The following is a 24,073-nucleotide window of genomic DNA, read 5'->3' as shown; positions in this document are numbered from 1 at the left end:
TCCTGGTCTGATTCTGCAAAGCAGCCCCTAACACTTTGAGCTCTGCCTTTCTAGGCTCTCCCGCCTCCAGTTAATGATGTGTGAACATGTCCTTTAGCGCACCCCAGAGAGATGCTGTTCAGGGACGTTCTGCTCTAGTCCGCCCTGCACACCCCACATCTCCCCCCTCTGGCCCTGGGGCTCCTCAAAAGCCAACTCTCTGCAGTGCCAACTGCTATCCTCTTACCTAATTCTGTCCTGGATTTGCTGCCTTTTGGGCTCTTGGTCCCACTGGACAGGAACTTCTCTTCAAGGCTGGAAGAGCTCAAGGTGGAGTCACTGTCGCTGTCACTAGACACCACTGCAAGAGACAAACACACAGCCTCAGACACTAGCCTTTGCCACTCTTCTGCCTTGGAACCAAGACAGTATTCATTCTAAAACAGAAAGAAAGGAAGGAAGGAAGAAAGAAAGAAAAAAGAAAGGAAGGAAGGAAGAAAAAAGAAAGAAAGGAAGGAAGAAAAAGAAAGGAAGGAAGAAAGGAATAAAGAAAGAAAGAAAAAGAAAGGAAGGAAGGAAGGAAGGAAGGAAGGAAGAGAAACCATGTTTGAGAAAATTCTGAGAACATAAAGGTCTTCTTCAATGGTGCATGGAAAGGCAGTTAGAGAAAACCATAAAGCAGATGTGGCATGAAAATCAAGGAAGGAGGAACAGCTAGGCAGCTCAGTGGATTGAGAGCCAGGCCTGGAGACAGAAAGTCATGGGTTCAAATTTGACCTCAGACACTTCCTAGCTGTTTGACCCTGGGCAAGTCACTTAACTCCCATGGCCTAGCCCTTAACACTCTTCTGCCTTAGAACCAATACATAGTATCGATTCTGATACAGAAGATTAAAAAAAAAAAAGACAAACCCAGACTGCGAATGCTTATTCTCGTGCCAGTGGCCCTGCTTCTGTACCATCAGCACGACCAGAAAGGAAGGGTTTCCGCTCGGTGGGGAGGGGGAAGTCGTGGGTCTTGACATCCCCAGGGCCTGAGGGAGAGGCAAAGATCAGCTCCAATTAGAGCGCGAGAGGCTGTGATCGGACCAAGGAAAAACATCGTGAGTGTCAAAGGGATAATAGGGCGGGATGGGTGAGGCAGGGAGGTTGTTAAGGCTCTGTCTCTGGGGACCTTCTGGGAGCAGCCCTGGTTGGAAGCATTTGTCGATGCCAGTCATTGTGACACCTCATCACAGCCTGCCTTCCTCAGGCGCTTTCTTCGCTGACAGTCCTGTCTCCCCGACTCAGTGATACCACTGGTTATTTGTAAAAGGTTTACCAACTACAGAGTGCTTACATGACACTGTCTCCTTCGAGGCTCATGACACTCTAGGAAACAGGGAGAACAGGGCAGGGGTGAAGCGAACCACCAACACCCATTTATTAGGCACCTGCTGTATACCAGGCACTGTTAGGCTACAATAACAAAAACCCATCAATTAGCATTTATTTATCACCTCCTATGTCCTTGGCAGTGCTTCACCGGGGGCTAAGGAGACAAAAATGACAATGAGCGGCTTCTTACATTCTATTGCTTTATCAATAATATGGAAATAGGTCTTGATCAATGACACAAGTAAAACCCAGTGGAATTGCGCGTTGGCTATGGGGGGGGCAGGGAAAGAACAAGAATCATGTAACCATGGAAACATTCTAAATTAATTAAATAAAAATTTCAATAAAAAATAAAAATAAAAACAAATACATTCTATCGCTGCTATCTAGATGAAGAAATGGGACAGCACCAAGCCTGGAACCAGGAACATCTATGTTCAAATGTGGTCTCAGATATAGACTAGCAGTATGACTCTGGGCAAGTCCTTTAACCCTGTTTGCCTCAGTTCTTCATCTGTACAAAGGACACAGCACTCTAGTGTCTTTGCCAAGAAAACCCCACAAAAGGGGTCATGAAGGGTTGGATACAACTGAAAAACGACTGAACAACAAAAAGGAGGAAACCGATGTCAGCATTTTATTTTGTGGGGCAGGGGAGAAGAACGAGTTCCTGTCTGCTCCACTCTTTCCAAGTCTCACCTTACAACCTGGCATTTAAAAATCCATAAAAATAAGCAAGGAGCAGTTCCAAGGCAGAAGAGGCTAGGTGATAGGGGTTAAGTGACTTGTCCAGGGTCACGTGGCTAGGAAGTATCTGAGGCTAAATTTGAAACCCAGGTCCTCTTGACTCTAGACCTAGTACCAAAAAAAACAATTTTAATCTATAACTTTTGTTATCTCTTTCCCCAGAAAGCCATCTCCTATAACAAAGACCTTCTGAAGGAAAAAAAAAGAAGAGAAAACCCCAACAAAACCAATCAAAACGTAGGGAAAAAGCTGATAAAATATGTAATGTTCCTCACCCATGGACCTCTGCCTCCACAAAGGAATTGTCTTCTCATCTCTCTTTTGGGGGATCGTGTTTGTTCTTTGTAATTTTGCAGCCTTTGCTTTTTATTGTTTTGTGGCATATCTCTGCATTTTGGAGAGGCCCTGAGTTTTGCCCCATTAGGAGGTAGCCCATCAGTTATCCCAATTCTTATCTTTTCATTATATAAAAGATACTGAATGACAGCTGCCCCCCCTCCCCCTGCATTGTCAGAGAGAATCACAGACTTTTAGGGTTGGGGGGCTCTTGGAGACCGTCGGGTCCAAACACCCCAGAAAAGGGACTTCCTCTACAACCCTGCCAGCTTTCATTTCACGAACCCTATGATTCACTCAATTAGATTTCAAAATCTACTAGAAAGCAATAATTACCAAAACTATTTGGCACATTCATTCAATTCAACTTATTCATCTACTCACTTATTTCAACAGTCTATTATTAAATGCATCTGTAGGGAAAGCTAGGTGGCTCAGGAGATGGAGAGCCAGACCTGATGATGGGAGGTCCTGGGTTCAAATCTGAACTCAGACTTTTCTTAGATGTGTGACCCTGGGAAAGTCACTTAACCTCCATTGCTTAGCCCTTACCAGTCTTCTGCCTTAGAAATGATACATAGTAACAATTCTAAGACAGACGGAAAGAGAGGAAGGGAAAAGGGAGGAGAGACAGACAGACAGACACACAAAGAGAGAGAGAGAGAGAGAGAGAGAGAGAGAGAGAGAGAGAGAGAGAGAGAGAGAGAGAGAAGAGAGAGAGAGAATCATCAATGGATCACCCAATCCTTTAGAGTGAAAAGGATAGAAGGGAAGCAACAAATTGGGAAACAATCTTCATAACAAAAACCTCTGACAAAGGTCTAATTACTCAAATTTACAAGGAGCTAAATCAATTGTACAAAAAAAATCAAGCCATTCTCCAATAGATAAATGGGCAAGGGACATGAATAGGCAATTTTCAGTTAAAGAAATCAAAACTTTAATAAGCACATGAAGAAGTGTTCTAAATATCTTATAATCAGAGAGATGCAAATCAAAACAACTCTGAGGTATCACCTCACACCCAGCAGATTGGCTAACACAACAGCAATGAACTGGTAGCTGAGAAATACTTAACTTCCCCTGCCAGCAAACTCATTCAGTGCTCACTGAGTACCTACTACATGTGGGCCTTAGTGCCAGGTTCTCCAGGAGATGCCAAGACAGTAACCTCTTCCTCTGGCAGCCTCATGGGATGTTGTGCAGAGGCTTACAGAGCCAGGGCTGAAGGGATCTCTGTGGTCATCCAGTCCAGTGTTAGATGAATAAACTGAGGCCCAGGGAGTGTAAGAAACTTCACAAGGTCATACAGTGATAGTGAGAGGTGGGATTTGACCCAAGGTCCTCTGTCTCTAGAAGCAGGGTCCTTTTCATAACACCACTATATCCTAGAGGATATAGCAGCTGGCCTTGGAGTCAGGAAAACTTGGGTTTGAATCCTTCCTCTGTCACATACTGCCTAGGTAATCCTGGACAAGGCATTTAACCTCCCTTTTGGAAGGAAAGGGAGTAAGTATTTATATACCACCCCCTATGTGCCAGGAACTGTGCTAAGTGCTTTACAAGCATGATCTTATTTGATTCTCACAATAACTCGGGGAAGTAGATAATGTTCTTCTTTCCATTTTACAGCTGAGGAAACTGAGGCAAGCAGAGGTTAAATAACTTGTCATATAGCTAGTAAGCATCGGAGCCTGGATTTGAACTCAGGTCTTCTTGGCTTGAAGCTCAGGGTTCTTTCCATTTTACCATCTAGCAGCCTCACCGGTCTCAAACAATTCTCTAAGAATATTATTTCAGACAAATTGCCTGTCTGTATTTCTCAGTTCCCTTATCACGATGAAATCAAAACTCTGGATGAAAATAAATGGTTAAGGAGTCTAGGATCACTGAGCCCAGAGGTTTTTGCATAGAAAGTACTGATTGGGATAGCTATGTATCACAGTGTAGAGTGCCAAGCCTAGAGTCAAGAGGACCTGGATTCAAATTTAGTCTCAGACACTTCCTAACTGTGTGACCCTAGGGAAGTCACTTAATCCAATTTGTCTTGACTTTGCCCTTCTGTCTTAGAACTCATACTAAAATAGAAGTTAAAGCTTAAGAAAGAGGGAAAGGAAAGGAAGGAAGGAAGGAAGGAAGGAAGGAAGGAAGGAAGGAAGGAAAGAAGGAAAGAAGGAAGGAAGGGAGGGATGAAGAGGAAAGAAGAGATAAAAAGAAAGAAAAAACAAAGAATGAAAAAGAAGAAAGAAAGAACAATCCCTTTTGGTCTGAAGTGAAGTTCCAAATGAAAAAAGATGACTTCATTGTTTTTCACAAAAGGCAAAGAGCAGGGTTGAAGGGGGCCAGTCTGGCTTCCACTGAAGTTGGATCATGCAGGTGCCTTTGCCTCCAGTGGTCATTTCACTCACAAAGGTTTCAGGGAGGAGAGTATCAGCTGTCAGAAAACATTCTTGCTTTCCCCATCAGCCTCCCCCCCTTTTTTTCCATTGTGTCTGAGATTTCAAGCTGGGATCAGGCTGGAGCTTAGAGGTCTTTGCAGCAAGGGCCCCCAAATCCCATTACTAATCTACTCTAATAAATTCTGCTAAAGAAACAAACTGAAAAAAGGAAAAGGAAAGAAAAGAAAAGTTCTCAGTATTTATGCTCAGTGCTGGGGCGTCAGTGAAAGAGAAAGATGTTGGTGATCCACCAGGGATGGGAGTTCCTGTGTGAGCCACATTTCCACAAATACTCCCGGCTTCTTTAGGAGAGAGAGGTGGGGGCACATTCCAGAAGCATCCCCATGAAACCCAAGCTGGCTTAATCTGCCATTCTACTGCCACTGTTCCTCCCTCCCTCCATAGTCCAGCTCATAAATCTTCTAGGTCTATTAACAAAGCTTTTAGGCTCATAAATCTTTTGGACCCTGCTCTTCCATCCTCAACAAAACAGATGATTCTCTCTCTCTCTCTCTCTCTCTCTCTCTCTCTCCTGACTCTCCTTCCTTCACCTTTCTGTCCCTCTCTTGTCTGTCTTTTCCCCTTTCTTCTTCCCTTGCTCTTTATCTGTCAGTCTCTCTCCCCCTCCAGCCTTCCTTCTCTGTCTCTACTTCCCTCCTCCCCGTCTCCCTCCCTTCCCTCCTCTGTTCCTTGTTTTTCTTCCTTTCTTCCTCTTTCACTCCCTTTATGTCTCTGTTGCTCCATCTCTGTCTCTTTCTCTTTCATTCTCCAAAGGATCAGCCTGGGATTACAAAGCAATGAGATCTTGGATGGGGTCCACACTTATTTTTCAGATTGAAAAAGGGAAAGAATGGTTTCTACTGTCTTGCAAATCAGAGGCAGCTTGGACTAATGAATAGTGCAGTCTGCACTAGATTAAAATGTAATTGGGAAATATTTCAGAAAATAAGTAAAAATACAATAGAATATAAGTAATGTTAATATATGCTCCTCTAACTCAGTATGTCCCTGGCAGGGCTCCTTTTTTTGTGGTTTAGTGTTCCTCTTGCCTTTTCTTTTTCTTTTCTCTCTTTGACTTTGTCTCTGTCTCTTTTCCTTTTTATTCCTGTCTGTTTTAGTATCAATTCCAAGTCAGAGGAGTGGCATGGGCTAGACAATCTAGTTGAGGTAAAGTGACTTGCCCAGGGTCACAAAGCTATGATGTGTCTGAGGTCACATTTGAATCCAGGTCTTCTCCACTCCAGGCCTAGTGCTCTATCCACTGTGCTACCTAGCTGCCTCAATCCCTTTCAATTTGTGTTTGACACCAAATCAGGATAGAAGGGGACTAGGAGTCAAGAAGACCTGGGTTTGAATTTCACTTTAGATACTAGCTGTGTGGCCCTGGACAAGTCTCTGAACCTCCCCCTTCCTCAATTTCCTCATCCATAAGATGAGGTTGAACTAGACAGTCTCTGAATCTATAATTCTATGATCCCAGCTATACAACTTTGGGCAAGTCATTTCCTGTTTGTGAACCTCTGAGGCTCAGTTTCCTCATCTGTAAAATGAGTCTAGGTCTCCACCATCACATTTGGCTCCAAATTCCTGATTCTGATTCCAGTTGTTTGCCCCTAAGCAAGACCTTTCCCTTCCCTGGGCCTCAGTTTCTTCATCTGTAAACTGGGGGTGGTGATAAAGCCTCCTCCACAGATTCAGGAGGCTCTTTCTGAGCCCATGGGGCTGCTAGTGTCCTCCCCACAAACCACCTTTCTTCGTCTTTGTTTCTACTTTGCATCTGTTTATTCAGGTACGAGTTATTCCCTGTAAATGTAAGATCCTAGAGGGCAGGGGCTTCCATTTTTGTCTCTCAAGCCCCCCCCCTCCCGCTTAACGTAGAACCTGGTGCAATACTGGACCTTTGTTGATTGTTGATTGACCAAAAGCACTCTGCCAACCTTCCAGTGCAATGTAAATGCCCTTTGTGGGCCTGCCCTGTGGCCCATGGGGGCTAGAAGGAGATAATGGGCATGAGCAGCCCTCCAAATTCTGCCCAAGGGCCTGAAATGCTGGGGGTCTAACTGTGTGACTGTGTTCCTCTAGTCAATGCAGTCTGACCGCTGCAAACAAGCCGAGGATGCAGAATCAGTCTACCCCCCCCCCCCGTGCTAACCACTGGCCCATACTTCCTCCTGCCCAGGCTTTCTCCTGGAGCTAGCTAGGAAGGCACCACCTGGGCCACGGAGCAACAGTCCCTTTTTGGGGACAGGCCAGTTCTGTGTGCCTGGTTTGTTCTTAAATGGATTATCAGCTTGACTGTCGCCATGGAAACCACCCTGAGTCTTAGTACTCAGAGGGGGAGAAAAAAAGTCATTTTTTCCCCCAGAAAGTCACTTCTGACTGTCTCAAATAAAGAAAAGGCCAGCAGGGCTGGGATGCCATCGGTGGATTTAGAGCTCGAAGGGGCTTAGAGATCACCCATTTAGAACCTGAAGGGTTTCAGAGATTAGAGGGCCTCCAAAGAGGTCAGCTGTGCTCCATCCTTCAGAGAGGCCAACTGAGGCCAAGAAAAAGGAAGGGACCAGCCCAAAGTCTCACAGCGAGGACTTCCACCCAGGCTGGGGAACCTGAAATCCAGTGATCAGTCCACTGTCCCTAGCTGCCTCCCTTGCAGGAGTAATCGTACTCTGGATAACAGAAGGAATGGCAAGCATGCTGGACTGGGCACTGAGAAGCCAGGGTCTTATTCTAGCCCAGCCCCGCATAGATGGTGTGACCTGGGCCTTAGCTAGGGGAAAGTCGAGGCAGGAGGAAGTGCAGGGCAGTGGTTAGCATCTGACGGAGCCAGACTAGTTCTGAATCCTGGGCTTCTGCTTTTAGCACGGCTGGGGGATCACAGACACTGACAACCCCCAGACTTTCAGGCCCTTGGACAGACTTCCGAAGGGGTGCAGTCATCATCTCTCTTCTGGCCAGGCAGTGCGGTACAGTGGAAAGAGCCCTGGTTCTAGTGTCAGTCCACAGCCTACCCCTGATGATTCCCCTGAGTGATCTTGAGCAAATGATTTCATTTCCCTGGGCCTCAGTTTCCCCAGTTGTTGCCTTTAATGCTGACTCAGTGGCCCTGGACCGAGCTCAGACAACCATAAGGCATCCATGACTGCCTCCCGCTTACCTGCCAGCCTGCCCACTCACAGGGGTTGCCTCTGAGGTCTAGATCTGTAAAGGGAGAGCCTGACCCATTGGGAAGCTTTCCCCAAAGGCTCCTTCTCCTCCTGGGACTACAGGGCCGGGGTGCCACACCTCCCTTCATCTGGGGCTGCTGTGAAGGAGGTTTTAAACCCATCTTCCCGAGGAGGAAAGGCTTACTTACTAGGCAGAGGAGAGGACTATTCTGAAAGGGGTGGGATGCAAAGGCAAGGCATCATCAGACTTCAAAAATGCAAAAGAGAGAAGGTTAGATGTGAAGGCTTCCTAAGGACCCTCCAAGGACTAGCCATTCTCGGATTCGACTTGAAACTCAGGTTCTCAGCCAGCACAGTGGAGAACCCTTGACAATTCTGAAGCCTCTTGGAGCCCGGGGGATGAGTCCTGCCTCTGCAGCTGGAAAACAGGCCAAATGGCATTTCCAGGCTCCGCCTGAGCTCGAGGTGCCCACCCCATCCAGGGACAAGAGGCTGGGAGCTCAAGAAGCAGTTAACATGTTGACACCATGTCTCGGTGTTTCCAAAACCCCCCAGAAATTATGGGAATTAGGGAGGTGGTGAGATATTTTCAGCAAACATGCCGCCAAAGCAAAGCAGATGGTGGAAAATTTCACAGGCTGAAAAATAAAACAGAAAAAAATGCAATTGAAAGAATAGCAAAACCCTTGGGGACTCAAAGATGCTTCCTAATTAGCCCCTGCCCATCTTGAGGGGAGAGAAGAGGTTAAGGCAGGGGATGCTGGCAATGAGGCACTGTGCCCTGCTAGGGAGCTGTCCCACTCAGCACCACCACCACCTCCATTCGTATGCTGCTCTCCGGCTAGGTTAGAGGGCCACAGACCCTCTGAGTTATTTCTAGCTTCCTCCTGGGTTCCTCAAACACACAGCCACTGGAGCTCTTGCCAGCCAAGCCTTGTCTCTGGTGGTCCAACTGAGTTCACAGATGCTACAGGGATGGATGTTGTGGAGGCTGAGGCAGGAGAGAAAGGATAGGCAGGTCTGTTGGTGGTGAGAATGCAGTTCTAGGAAAGAACCATCACTAGGTGGCACAGTATCAAATGCTGGATTTGGAGTCAGAAGACCCAAGTTCAAATCCTGACTCAGATTTTACGTGCTCAATGATTTGTACAACCCAGTGGAATTGCTTGTTGGTTCGGGGAGGAGGGGAGAGGGGAGGGAAAAGAAAATGAATCATGTAAACATGGAAAAATATTTTTAAATAAAAAAAAAAGAGCTCAATGACTCTGGCCAACATTCTTTAGATCTTGGTCTCTTCATCTGTAAAATGAGGGGGTTGACTCAACTGCCTCCAAAAACCTTTCCAGTTTTAATTCTATGATCCTTCTCTAACTCAGCACAGATTTACAGTTACTATATGCATTGTACCGGTCATATAGTAAGTAGGTGCTTAATAAATGTTTGTTGACTTGACTCATTACATGTTCCTAGAAGCCATCCTGTCTCCAAATTTCCCTAATTCTATGGAGGACATTATCCTTGCAGTCAGTCAGGTGAGACCCCTTCCAGATCATCTGGTACAAGGGAGCTATTTTTTCAGATGTATAAACTGAGGCCCAAAAGCAGTTAGGCATTCTCTAGCTTTTCAATACCTTTCCTGAAACACAGAACCTAGAGCTGAGTATAGCACTCCAGACAAGGTCTGACCAGGGCTCAGAGAAATAAAAAGACTTGCCCAAGATTACACAACTGCTGAAGATCCAGGCTCAGACTAGAACTCAGGGTTCCTGAGTCTTAATTCAGAGCTTCTTGGCCACAAGACAAGCACTGCTTCTTTACCTATAACATGGACTCAGTGGCCCTGGAGGGAGTTCAGACAACCACAAGCCATCCATGTCTTCCTCCTGTCTACCTGCCAGCCTGCCCACTCTCTGGTGTTTTTAAAGTTAAAGTTAAAAATTTAAAACATTTACCTTCCATCTTAGAATCAATACTGTGTCCTGGTTTTAAGGCAGTGACTGGTGAAGTATATTTCCAGGGCAGTAATTCTTACTGTGCCCCACCTCCAAAAATTATGTTCAAACAAATGTCTATGTAACAAAACAAAATGTGATTTTTAAAAAACCCGGCTCCAAGGCAGAAGAGTGGTAAGGGCTAGGCAATGGGGGTTAAGTGACTTGCCCAGGGTCACAAAGTTGGGAAGTGTCTGAGGCCAGATTTGAACCTAGGACCTCCCATCTCTAGGTTTGGCTCTCAATCCACTGAGCCACCCAGCTGCCCCCCAAAATGTGATTTCTGATCCACACCAGAGAGTTCTAATATAGGCAATGGGAGTTAAGTTACTTGCCCAGGGTCACTAGGAAATGTCTGAGGCCACATTTGAACCCAGGACCTCCCATCTCTGAGCCTGGGTCTCAATCCACTGAGCCATCCAGCTGCCCCTCATTGGTGCTTTTAAATTATTCAACGGAAACCCACTCAACCTGATGGAACTCCAAATTAATACTGTTATCCCACGACGAGGAACAGAGATTTCAAGCATTAAAAATAGGGGTATTTATAAAAATTCTCTTTTTATCCTATAACGTTTTTTATTTTTTCTATATTCTATGAAAGAATTCTATAATGGTGGCCATATAGAGGTTATGCTCCCCAGAATGAGATTACTTTGAAAGGAAAACAACAACAACAAGATCAATAACTAGCATTGATATAGTTGGCTGCTGTCCTTGGTACTTGAAGAGGACCAAAACAACCTCAGAATGTACAATGTGTCCATCTGTGGCTGTTCAGACCAATATGGGCTGGGAAAGCTTGACCACAGGTTGGGCACAAACAGCCGTATGAACATCTGGGATGAGGTGTCTCTAACTTTGCTCATCTCTTGTTTCTTTTGAGCTCCTGAAGTTCTGCTTTGCTTGTCAAACCTAGCGCCTGCCATGCTAGATGGTCTTGTGCCAGTGTCTCCTGTGGGCATATCCCATGATAGAGTACTTGAATATTTGCAAAATACTACTGTGATTTTATTAGATGCACCCAACAATCCTGGGAGGTAGGTGCTCTTGTGAACCCATTTTACAGATGACTGAGGAGAGAGTCTAAGTGACCTACTTAGGTCATGCATAGCTAAACAGCTAGTAAGTGATTGACATGATTTGAACTCAGGTCTTGCTGATTCCAAGCCCATTGTGCCCCCTATTGGCTAAATATACTGGAACATCATTATACAAAATTAGCCTATAGTAATAGATTCATTGTTATATAGATCTGAAAGGGACCTCAGAGGCCACCTAGTCTAAACTTCATTTTACACATGAGGAAACTAAGGCCTATGGAAGTTGTATATAACTTAGAATCATAAATGGCAAGCTGGAAGGCATCTCAGAGACAACCTAGTCCTGCATCCATCATTCTACAGAAGAATCAGGGAGGTTAGCTGATCTAGAATCCTAGATTTAGAGGAAGAAGGTATTTCAGTGGGTGATTTTTCATTTTATAAAGGAGGAAACTAAGGCCCAGGGAGTTTGTATAACATAGGATCATGCAGAACTTGAAAGAATCTCTGAAACCATCTAGTTCTAATGTCCTGTTTTATGGATGAGGAAAAGCAGATCCAAAGCAGGGATTTGAACCTAGGTCTCTTCTAAACAACACTTTAAAAACCCATTACCTTCTGTCTTAGAATCCATACTAAGGGCTAGGCCACTGGGGTTAAGTGACTTGACCAGGGTCACACAGCTAGGAATTATCTGAGTCCATGTCTGAACCCCAAACCTCATAAAGTCTAGCTTGGCTTTCTATCCACTGAATCACTTTGCTACCCCTCCAAAACTCTTCCTACTACACCTCTTTGCCTTTCCAGTGGCTGAAGAGAAACTGAGTTATTCTAGTCACTTCCACTGCTATTCTCTTACTAAGAGCATTAGAATAAATCATATCCAGGATTTGCACAGAAAAAAGTGACTCATTTGGGAACCAGCAATATAACAAGGATGGGATGGTCAGTGCTTTGGCCCAGGGTGTCAGATTTAAGAGGGCAACAATAGCACTTGTACTATCAGCAGGTAGTATCTCAGCAGACAAAAAACTAAACGTACCCCATCTAGTTAATGAGAACTGGTTAAAATGAGCTTTTACAAATTAGCTATTTAGAAAATTGCTTTCGAAGCTATCAGTAGCATGCTTTCCCTTGGCTCCCTCAAAGAGGTCTGGCAGGTTCTCACTCTCAGTCCTTTATGGGTATCTTCCCCCGAGGCCGTGGGCACTGAGGACCCAGGAATCCCTACCTGCTCATTATGGCTCTGGATGAATTTCATTTTTTACTAGACCTGGTTGCTATTCGCACCCTTCCTTGCTGCCTTGATTTCTTTTCCGAATTTTCCAGTCCAGGCTCTAGCCCGGGACCGCATCTCCCGAAGATCTAATTCCATCTTCCTTCCTGTCCTCAGGAAAGGCTCGTTCTTGGTTCTACTTATTTTCCAGATCCTCATTACCAGAGAACATGGCTCTGGAGTCTGAGGGAAGGCAGTCCCACTCTCCATCTCCTTCCTGTCTATTTTTGGGGGGAGCTGATGCCATAGAGAAGACAGAGGTAGGTTCTGACTCAGTAAGTGCTGGGCTGAAGGGCTGGCCAGGATTAGCTCTTTGGCAGTCAATCGGAAGACTGGATAACAGGAGAAACCCACGTGTGAAAGCAGCGGTGGGGGAGGGAAGCCATAGTCAAGTCCGTTTGAGTCAAGGACAAGAAGGGGAAGCAGGTTGGGGCTGGGGACGAGTGTCTCCGCAGGTTAGAAGAAGGACTTGTTAACAGGGAGGCAGAGAGAATGGGAAGGAGCTGGAATTAGGTCCTTGAGGCTTGTTCTCCTTGCCTAATAATAATTATTACTAGTCTATTTTTTCTTACACAGATTTTTGCAAGGAAATAGCAGAACCACACAACTGATCACCTCAGGCTGAGAAGATTTAATAGCTACCAGATACTTCAAAAGAAAGACCTGACCAGAATTCTACCCAGGAACTTGCTATCCCTTAGAAATTGGGGATGATAAATTCCCATGTTAGAAATGCAAATCCCCAAATACTCTTCGGAGTCGATATAGCAGCAGCATCAGAGAGGAACCCATTGCTTAGATATAGTCTTTCAGACTTAACACTGATCCATGTTAAGTAGCCTAAGAACAATGTTTTTAGTGGAAGGCAACGTACACAATGCTTGTAACCTCCAAACTATATAAAACGAGAAGCTCTCAAAACACAGAGTCCTGAGCAGCTGGGTGGCTCATGGATTGAGAGCCACGCCTAGAGACAGGAGGTCCTGGGTTCAAATGTGGCCTCAGACACTTCCTAGCTATGTGACCTTGGCAAAGTCATTTGACCACTATTGCCTGGCCCTTACCACTCATCTGCCTTGGAACAGTATTGATCAATACACAGTATTGATTCCAAGACAGAATAAGGGATTGAAAAAAGAAATAAAGAGTATTAGAGATTGGAAGAGATCAAAACTATGTGAGGGGGGGGGCAGCTGGGTAGCTCAGTGGATTGAGTGTCAGGCCTAGAGATGGGAGGTCCTAGGTTCAAATCTGGCCTCAGACACTTCCCAGCTGTGTGACCCTGGGCAAGTCACTTGACCCCCATTGCCTAGCCCTGACCACTCTTCTGCCTTGGAGCCAATACACAGTATTGACTCTAAGATGGAAGGTAAAGGTTTTTAAAAAAACAACTATGTGAGGAAGGGACATAACATTCCCATCATCCTTTCTACTCCTGGGAAATAAAGTCTTGTTTCCCAAACCCTCTTACTTCTAGTGCCTTCTCTCTGTTAATTCCTTCCTGTGCCTCCTGGTTAGAGCTTACTCTGGCCATAGCTGTTTACATGTTGTCTCCTCCATGTGATAAAAGATGAAAGGTTTGTAAAAACTGTTGCCAAAACTGAGAGATGCGAACCTTAGAGATTGATTGATAGGAGCATGTGACTTAGGGTCACATGGGAGCCTGGGCCTTGGGATCTGGCAAAATTCTGCTTCAACACAGAGTCTGCTCTCCTGGAAGGACCTAAGGCTTGAAGAAGATTTTCCTGTGACCAGCAGAGGAAGGAGGCTTTCTGCACCTGGCTGCTGGCAGCATCAGTGGGAAGATCTCTGGACCTACTTGGACATCCATCAACTTAAGATCCTGGCCCGGTCCAAGTGATTGGACTTCTGGTGTGAGACTTGGATATTGGGAAGTTAATGTTTACCTTAGTAATATAGGTAATAGATATTAGCTTTTAAATTAAGTATAAGTACAAATTTATTCCTAAACCCTTATTCCTTCCTACCCTTCCCAAACAATAAATCAGAATTTATTTATATGTTTCCTCTTGTTCTTTCCTTACCCCAAATCCTACCATAACATCCATTAGACTGTAAGCTCTTTAAGGGCAGGGTCTGTCTTTTGTCTCTTTTTGGACCCCCAGAGCTTAGCACAGTGTCTGGTACGTAGTAGACACTTAATGAGTGCTTTTATTTAATTTTAATTATTGATTATTAATTATTGTAACAATATATAATTAATGAGTACCCAGTGCTTTTATTTATTTATTTATCATTTATTTAATTATAAAAAGTAATCATTTCTTCTAACTGGGCTATAACTTGCTGCACACTGGGCATATAGAAAAGCAATAGTAGTTCAAATCTGGCCTCAGATACATCTTAGTTGTGTGATCTTGGGTAAATCACTTAACCCTGACTGCCTAGTCCTTGCCACTCTTCTGTCTTAGATTTGATAGTAAGACAAAAGATAAGGATTAAGAAAGATAAAAGAAAAAAAAAGCAATAGTAGGATGGTGTCATATGCCAGGACTGTTTCTCTTTGGTCCCCTTTGAATGTAAGAGGACAAGAATGAGAATAAAAATAATTAATAATAATAATAACAACAAAAACTGACATTTATGTCATAAACTTTAAGCTCTCCAAGTATTTTATATACATCATCTTATTTATAAAATCCAACCACCTGGTGAAGTAAATGCTATAGATTTTATCTTGCACCCATTTTATAGATGAGAAAATTGAGACTCAAAAGAGGTGCAATGATTTGGTCAGGATTATACAGCCAGGAAGCATCCAGGATGGGATTCTAGTAGGTCTCCCTGACTCCAAATTCAAGACTCAAGTCCATTATGTCATGCTTGAAGGGGAGAGGACTTCCGGAAGATTAGGTTTTGTTCTTAGTTTCCTAGAAAGAGTCTTCTCAAAGGCCTATTCCAAAACAGACTCACAGTAAGGAGACTTTGGGTTCCTCAAGGCTTTGCAGACAGAACACAAGTTATTCTCAGGCAGAAAGGCTTTGAGTCTAGACCTAGGGGGGGGTATCTCTCATTTGAGGGCCTGCCCAGTTAAATGCAGATACTCATCGCCAGATTATTGGCCATTGGGGGATTAATGAGTCTTTTTGTCCCAGCAGCTCATGAAGTCCAGCCATTAAAAGAGATGAAGGGATAGTCCATTCCAAAGAGCTAACAGACCTTTCAAAGTGGGAAGTGACCCCTTGCCTGTCCTGGGTTCTGACCTTTGGGGACTGAACTGCCCGAGGATGGGAAATCTCTCACCTTTCCTCCCCATGGGAGTCTAATCCTGATTAGGCTACCATTAGCACTCTGTTTGACCTTGGACAAGTCATTTCCCTTCCTTTGGAGCTTGGCTTCCTCCTCTATAGAGGGCTGATTAAATAGAGTCCATAATATTCGAGGTCAGTTCCAGTTGATAGTCCAGGCTGGCCAATCAAAGCTGGGGAGCAACATGTGCCTGGTTCACATTTCTCTGGGAAGAGGAGAGGAGCTGGAAAGGCCTCAGAGCCAGGCGAGGGGTTCCTTTTAGAAGTCTCTTTTGTTACAAGGGCACAATACATCTCCCCTGCTGCTAGCCCACTGGGAGACAGGCGCTGCTGCAGAGAGAACAGCAGCCTATGGTACCAGCTTCCCGGACAGCTCTCTGTCAGTGTTTGAAAGAGAGACTGAGTAGCTTGCCAAAGCCCAGCTGGGTCAGCTGAGGCCATCTCTGTTTACCCACCACTGGGGAGGAGGCTGCTGCTAGCTCAGTGCCATAGGGACCTCCCTAGGAGGAAAGGCTGGCTCAGCTTAGCCTGTTGCTGCATCCTCAGATGCTCAGCCTGGAACAAGCAGTTTCCCTTAGGCTGGCTGGCTGGCTGGTACTTCCTCTCAGGACCTTGTGGAGGGATGCTGGGAGGAGTCAGTTTCAGCACATCCTGGCATGGGCTTAAGTGGCACTCAGGACCAAGCCGGTCCAGCCCAGCCCCCTCACTGACAATACTGCTTTGACCTAGTTGTTCCTCTGCTCAAAGCCTTTCGATCTTTCTCTATTGCCTGTAGGAAAAAATGTCAACAGTCCAGGTCCAGGGATTCCTTAACAGGATATTCCAGGTTCCCTCTATGATCTGGTGTCTCTCTGTCTCTGGCCTTCTGTCTTCCTGTTCTCCCAGTTTGAACCCTTTTCTCTAATCCACCTGGACTACCTACTGTTCTCCATCCCATCTCATTTCCATCCCTGCCTGTGCCTAGGCTGCTTCTCTCTCCAAGGGGACAATATTTGTAAGACATTTAGCATGGTGCTAGGCATATGGTAGAAACTTAATAAATATCTTTCCCTTCCTCCTCTTTCCCCTCTTGGGGGACGGCCTTTCCTATAATTTCCATCTAAGTCTACCTCATTCACCTTTCAAGGTGAGTTCATCTCAAATCTTTCTTAGATTTGGACAGAGTTAGAAGCTGGGTGCCTAATCCAATCCTCTAATTTTACAAATGGGGAAACTGAGGCCCAAGGAAATCATATAGATCATCAGATTATAGGATCATGGCTTTTAATCTAGAAGGAATGTCAGAGACCCACTCCAACCATCTCATTTTACAGATGAAGAAGCTGAAGCCTAGTAGGAAGGGTCAGTGATTTGACAAGGTTATAGGTCTGTGTTGGTGAACCTATGGCATGTGTGCCAGGGGGCTGCTCCCCTCACACTCTCCGCCATGCCTGAGGACATTTTTTTTTACTTCACTAGCCTCTCTGTCCAGCAGCCCAATGGGAGTGTTTCCTCCATCCGTTGTCTGGGGTAAAGGGGCGGTTCACATGCAGCATGATGATGCATTTTGGGCATTTAGTCTCTAAAAGGTTCACCATCACTATCATAGGTAGTAAGCAGCAAAGAAACGATTTGAGCCCAGGTCTCTGACTCTGGGACCAAAGTCTTCTCCACTGAGTCACACTCCATTGAGCCAGTCTCCTTTGGACTCCTGTAGAATTTATTACCTGCTCTAATATTTACTGCTCATTCTATAACACCTTGAAGTATTAACATTTCCAACTTGTTTTGGCTCTCAACTGGAATCTAAGCTTCTTGAGGGCAGGAACCAGGCCTTCCATGTCTCTCTCTGCCCCTGAATTCTACAGAACAAACTGCTCAGGGTTCAGATTTCCAGAGTCTTGTCATACCTATTTAATCATAGATATGTAACTGTCCTAGACCTTTCCCTGGGATAGCTGGATCTAAGGAGCAGGGTTCCTTTCAGGTCCTTCACTCTCCATTTTCATAAACACCCACTTCAGGCTCACATGTGAACTAAAAACTGCCCCTGACAGCAGAAATCACAATTCATGAGACCACAGATCTAGAGCCAGATGAACTCTCAGAGGCATCTTTACAGATAAGAAAACTGAGGCCCAACAAATGAAGGAACTTGGGCAAGGGCACACAGATAGTACACCCCAGAGCCATGATTTGAACTCAAGTTAAAGCATTGTAGGACCATAGATCTACAGCAGATAGGGGTCTCAGGTGCCACTGATTCCCATACCTTTGTTTTTGCTAAAGGGTAAACTGAGGCCCAGGGATTAAAATGATTTGCCTGAAGTCACATGTGTATTAAGGGATTTGAACCTCCAAATCAGATCCCTTTTAGTCACACTAGGGAAATTGATAAAGGCCTCAAGACTTAGAAATCTTTTACTCGCTTTCCAAATAACAAATGGGTAGGGAAAATATTCCCTAGATATTGGAAGAGTCTGGGATAGGGGGTGGGAGTGTCCTTTCCCGAGAGGGAGTAGAAGTGGAGGGGAATGGGGGAAGGTATAGGCATGGCTTGGTCTCTAAGAGAATAAATAACAGGTTGGCTTGGGGGATGTGCTCCCCTCGTGGGAAGGGGCAGAGGGTTAATGCCACATTATTACTATGTCCTCTCTCTGATTTTTTTTCCTTGAAGATGATCACTTCTGCTTTATAGCAGGAATAAAACAAAAGAAGCATCTGTCCACTGAACTGTCCTTTTGCTTTTATGTGAAGTACATTGTGTCCTTTAGGCAGGGGGACGTCTCTTATGATTCCACTGGCCCATGGATCTCTCCTATGGGCTTCCTCTCTCCAATTATGGCCCTTTTCTCTTTTTTGGGAGAAGAAGGTCCTTTTCTTAAGAAGGGAAGGGGCCATATTCAAAGAGGGTTGAGGTTGAGGGTAGACGCAGTTTCCAGGTGGGGGAGGGAGGTTCTGAAGCCACAGCAGCCTGAGCCCTTTACCCCCTCCCTGCCCCCACCTCCATCCAATGTAGCTTGGTCCCCTGTGGTTATCCTTGGCTGTTATGGGGAGGCTGTCTTGCCCTGTTTCCTCCCAATCTCAATCTGGGAAATTCAGGTCATGGAATATGACCTGAATTCAAATAGCCTCATTCTTTGATGCTGACTTCATGCTATGAGAAGGCCCTACACTACCAAAGACAAAAGGTGACTCTATAGTCAGGATATCCTCAAGCAGGGGACAACAAATGGAATAGTGTCAGCAGTGTTATCGCTAGAGTTTTTACTGGAAACTGGACTGTGACACAAAGCAGGGCATGGAGAATTCCTATTGGAATATGGCATTGGAGTCAGGGTTCTGGCTGTGTGACTTTGTTCAAGTTACTTTAAATCTCCTTAGTTTTGTCATCCATAAAATGGGTGAGTAGGAGAATTGAAATTGGTAGTCTTTAATGTTTCTTACAGTTTGAATCATATGATTCTGTTTCAAGGCCTTGATTTATTCACCTAACATATCATAGAAGATGAAATTACATTACAGGACCATACAGTTTGACAGTTTTGCATAGTGGATTGGAACTTAAGGACCCAGAATCAAATCTCAGCTCTATCACTATGTTTGACTTCTCTCAGCCTCAGTGTCCTCATTTGTAATTCAAGAAGACTAACGGTGGAGCCTGTTACCCCCTCCCAACAGAGAGGTAACTGATTTCAGATCAAGAATGATATATGCTTTTTGGGAAATGGCCAAAATGGGAATGTTTTTGCTTGACTGGGTATTTGTTACAGGGTTTTTGTTTTCCCTTTTTTCATTTGGTGGGTGGATGGGTGGGAGGGAGAGAAAACAAATGCCTTTTCATTGAAAAAAATAATGATTTTTTAAAAAATGAGGGCATTTGATGAAATGGCTTCAGGCAGTCAGAGGGAGCAGGCGACCATGTCATCCTTTCTATTATATATTATTGACTTCCGGTCAAGATGTCAGCTTAGAGAAAGCTAAAGTTCAGATCTCCTGAAACCCTTCCCTACCGAACTCAAACTATATGCTCCTAAGGCACTGAAATTCAAAATGAACAACAGCATAGACCCCGGGAATCCTCCTCCTGGACCTGGACCTGGATCAAAAGGTACGGCCCCCGCAAAAGCCAGAACCTGAGATCACTCGGACCTAAGGGGTAGGCAGAAGGAAGGTCCCAGGACCCATCCCCCCAACCCAGAGCACTGAGTCCGAGGCAGCAGAGGGAACCTCAGAGCCTCAGGGCCAGCTATCCTGAAGGCCACTTCCTGAAAACAACCTGACCCAGTCAAGGAGGCACCCAGACAGCAGGGAAACAGAGAGAGACTGGGGGAGCCCGTAGCCCCCTGACCAGATCCTTCCATCTGAGTCTCACCAAAGGTCCCTGCCTCAGGGCATACTCAGTTCGAGGTTAATCCTATCAGGAGCCCTCAGAGCTCCAGGAAGCCACGGCCCCTCCCCCTCAGAGTGCAGGGATGTCTGAAACAACATTAACCCTCAGGGCTGGCAAAAGGGCCTTGGAGCTGAAGGCCGATTCCTGAAAACAACCTGACCCAGTCGAGGGGGCACCCAGACAGCAGGGAAACAGAGAGAGACAGGAGGAGCCTGTAGCCCCATGACCAGATCCTTCCATCTGAGTCTCACCTAAGGTCTCTGCCTCAGGGCATACTCAGTTCAACCCAGAGAAAGTTAATCTTATCAGGAGCCCTCGGAGCTCCAGGAAGCCGCGGCCCCTCCCCCCTCAGAGTGCTGGCTCTCCTGGCCGGCTAAGGCACAGAAACAAACACCCCGTGGAAAGGGCCAAGCCAGGCTCAGAGCGTGGAAGTAAGGCAATGGAGAAGCATTGGGAGGGAATGGAGGAGGGCAGTAACACGGAAATACCAGCAATTCCTGGCTTCCCCGGGAAGACAGAGCAACAACTGCATAGAATGGACAATCTGCCTAGGGCTAAAACCTCTGAACACCAGACAGAGATAAGAAAAGCTAGTCTTCCCCACTCAGATAGAGATGGCAAACTCCACAGAAGCACAAAAGCCCCAAAATTCCAAGAAAAACAAGAAGAAGGGGGCGACTTTGGACACATTTTATGGAGCAAAAATACAAAATACAGAGGAGATAGAAGAGGAAACACAAGCAAATGCTCCAAAACCTTCCAAAGGAAATGGAAGCTCTCTATTATATATTATTTCCAGAAAATGGTTACCTATGAACCAGGCTGCCCTTTGGCACCCATCCCTTTGCCAAGCGTTCCTCTTGAGTTCCACATCTATGATGAGGTTGGTCATGTGGACCCATAATAAGTACAGGATCCCAGACCTAGGATGGAAAGTCCTTGGGTTCAAATCTGGCCTCAGACACTTCCCAGCTGTGTGACCCTAGACAAGTCACTTAACTCCCACTGCCTAGCCCTTAATATTCTGCCTTGGAACCAAACACAATATTAAGTCTAAGATGTAAAGTAAGGTTAAAAAAAACAAACAAGTAGAGACTCCTCAAACCCCAGCCTGGCCTCCCTGCCACTCCACTCAACACACAAAAGCTGTCATTTTGACTTCTCTAAATGAGAGGAGTCAGATGTACCCAGATGTGCACCTCGCCCAGATACTGACAATAATGACTCCCTTTTGCTCCCCTGGAATGGATGGGTGGGAAAGCCTGGAGCTGCACAGACATAACAAGATGAGGAGGAAGAATAAAGGGACCATGGACAGCAGAGAAAGAGGCAGCAGGCAATTAGGCCTCCCTGTGCAAGAGGCTGTTTTCTTCATCCCTGGGGTGGAGCTTGTCAATTAACTCTCCTACTGAGGACATCGGGCAAGCGGTTCTAGTGTGTAGCAATTACCTCAAAGAGCAAGGGAAAATTAAAGCTTGTTGGGGGAGGGAGTGAGGGGGAAAGAATTCATTTGTCTCATTTCTTAAAGGAAATCTGCCTAGCAGCCATTCTTTCCAAGCCTTAGGGAAATATATCAAGATATCTTGATCTCATCCTACCTCTCCCACCTCTCAGTCAGTCAATGCCCACCTTGGTCAGGAGGTTTTCCAAGGAACCCCACCACCCTGGAATTTTCCTGCCACTGGTACTATCCCAGCAGCCCTCTGGGTGCTGGATTTATAACTCTGACCTTAAAGATGTGTTGGGGCAGGGGGAAATGGGGCAGAATTTGTTGTTCAGTTATTTCAGTCATGTCTGACTTTTTATGACCCCACTTGGGCTTTTCTCGGTAAAGATACTGGAGTGGTTTGCTATTTCCTTTTCCAGTTCATCTGATAGATGAGGAAGCTAAAGTCTACAGGGTTATTTAACTTGCACTTTACAGATGAAGAAACTGAGTCTCAGGGAGGTTAAATAATTTATCCAAGAGGACATAGGTGTTAAGTGCTGAGTCAGATGCTCTGACTCCATTGTCAGTACTTTTCCCACTGTACTATACTTCCTTCCTTTAAGTGTTCTCTCCTGTACATTAAATTTGTGCTTTTTTTTGTTTCTTTTTTTCCACTGTTTTTAAACCCATTTGTAAGCTCCCCTAGGACTTGTGCCCCTGCTCTCCTCCCCCAGGTAGTCAGCTCTAGCTTTCTTAGCTAATGCCAAATGGGCATGAACTTGGCTTTAGCATTCTGAGAAGCCCACATCTGGTGACCACTTAAGGGTAAGGACCCTGCCATGAAGGAACCTTGGGTAAAATGACTCCTATTAGAGGTTTAGGGGATAGAGAGTCAAACTAGAGATGGGAGATCTTAGCTTCAAATCTGGCCCCAGATACTTTCTAATTGTGTGACCCTGGGCAAGTCACATTGCCTTTGTCATGGATCTATACTTAGTTTTGATACTAAGACAGAAGGCAAGGATTGTTGGTTGTTTTTTTTTTTGCCTCCTTTTAAATTTGCAGGCTCCATGACATTGAGTTCCAACATCTGTGACTGTTTTAGTCATCAAAAAAAGGTAAATTAAAAAAAAAATGAACACTCCTAAATTAAACACCTATGTCCCATGACTAGTACAAAGAATATTGGATTTAGTGATAGAGGTTCTGGGTTCAAATCTCAGTTCTCAATAAACTGCTTGATTTCTATACAAATTGGAAAGACCTCCAGGAACTGATGGGAAGTGACATGAGCAAATCTCTTCCCAGAGGCAACATAGTGTAGTGGATAGGAGGCTGGTTTTGGAGTTAGGAAAATCTGGGTTCAAATCTTGCATCAGATACTATCTGCATAACAAAGGGCAAATCAGGCAGGAAGGAGTTAAGATGGAGGAATAAGAAATTCTCTGAGCTCACCCAAACCCTCCATAAACACAAAAAGACAAGTCACTTCAAAACAAAGGAAAGCAGGAGGTACAGGTCTCACTAGGATGAGAAGGAAGAGTAGCCCAGTAAGCAAGGCATCTGGGGGAACCAGCAGAGTGAGGGGCCAGCACAGTACAAGACAATTGGCAAATCATCTCCTCTCCCTGGACCTCAGTTTCCTCATTTATAATAAAAGAAGATGGGATTCAATGATCCCTTAGGTCCTTTCCTCCTCTAAATCTATTATCCCATGATACTATAATTCAAGATGTCAGGGGTGCAGTCTGTAGCTAGAGAAGGGCAAAATGAACATGGTCTTGTCAGGCATTGAACCTTGACCTTGCGTATGCTAAGCTAGGAATAAAAGATCCCTCCTGCCAAAAGCTGAGATTAACCCAAGGCTCTGGCCAAGGTAGAAGGACAAGGGCTGCCTTCAGAGACTGGAGGAACAGAGACTTGGCTGAACTCTCTCAAGCAGGCCAGTGCCAGGGAATTCTTCTCCATGGGCCTCTGAGGACTGCTACTGGCATGCCAACATTCCCTCTTCCAACCTCGGCCACAGCCACCACCTTTGCTGAGCTGGCATCTGATGATGGCCCCCGAGAGGGGCCTTGGGTCTAATGCCAGTCATATCACAAACAGGAATATGAACATTTGCTGGTGTGAACCAGGGAGAAGGCAAAGTGTCTAAGGAGATGCTGCCAAAGACACCTTTGATATGTTAATTAAGATGGTGGCAGAATCACCCTCTCCTCTCCCTCCCTCCCTACTCCAGAGCAGCAAATCCCAGGCCAGGTTCTACGACACCCCAAGGGGGCTGAAATTCTCAAAGGGGCCAGAGATTTTTCAAAATTTATTTTAATTTTCATAAGGTGCACATTTTCCATTTTGTGCTTTTGTAGAAGAGGGGGAAGGGTGGCAAGGGAGAGGACTTGAGCTTCCTGCCCATTTACGGCCTTCCTTGTCTCACTCTTTTTTTTTTTAACCCTTACTTTCTGTCTTATAATCAATATTAAGCATTGGTTCCATGACAGAAGAACAACCAGGACTAGGTAATCAGGTTTAAGTGACTTGCCCAGGGTCACATAGCTGGGAAATTTCTGAGGCAGATTTGAATCCAGGACCTTCCAGCTCCAGATCTGGTGCTCTATGCACTGAGCCACCTAGCTGCCCTTCCTTGGCTCTTTT

The 24,073-nt window shown here is 45.3% G+C and overlaps 1 protein-coding gene across 5 annotated transcripts in view; it reads right to left on the bottom strand.

The window, feature by feature from the left end:
- The window catches only part of RPH3AL (rabphilin 3A like (without C2 domains)), a 204,073-nt gene that overhangs the window by 7,774 nt on the left and 172,226 nt on the right, over positions 1-24,073 (bottom strand). For all 5 annotated transcript variants that reach the window (XM_056819597.1, XM_007485742.3, XM_007485739.3 and 2 more), the window contains one exon: positions 227-340. In XM_056819597.1, the coding sequence (XP_056675575.1) occupies positions 227-340 (114 nt within the window). The remainder of the gene's footprint in view (positions 1-226; positions 341-24,073) is intronic.

Source organism: Monodelphis domestica, chromosome 2, assembly GCF_027887165.1.
Source record: "Monodelphis domestica isolate mMonDom1 chromosome 2, mMonDom1.pri, whole genome shotgun sequence".
In the NCBI taxonomy this organism is placed as follows: Eukaryota; Metazoa; Chordata; class Mammalia; order Didelphimorphia; family Didelphidae; genus Monodelphis; species Monodelphis domestica.
This window is presented reverse-complemented; position numbering and strand designations above follow the sequence as displayed.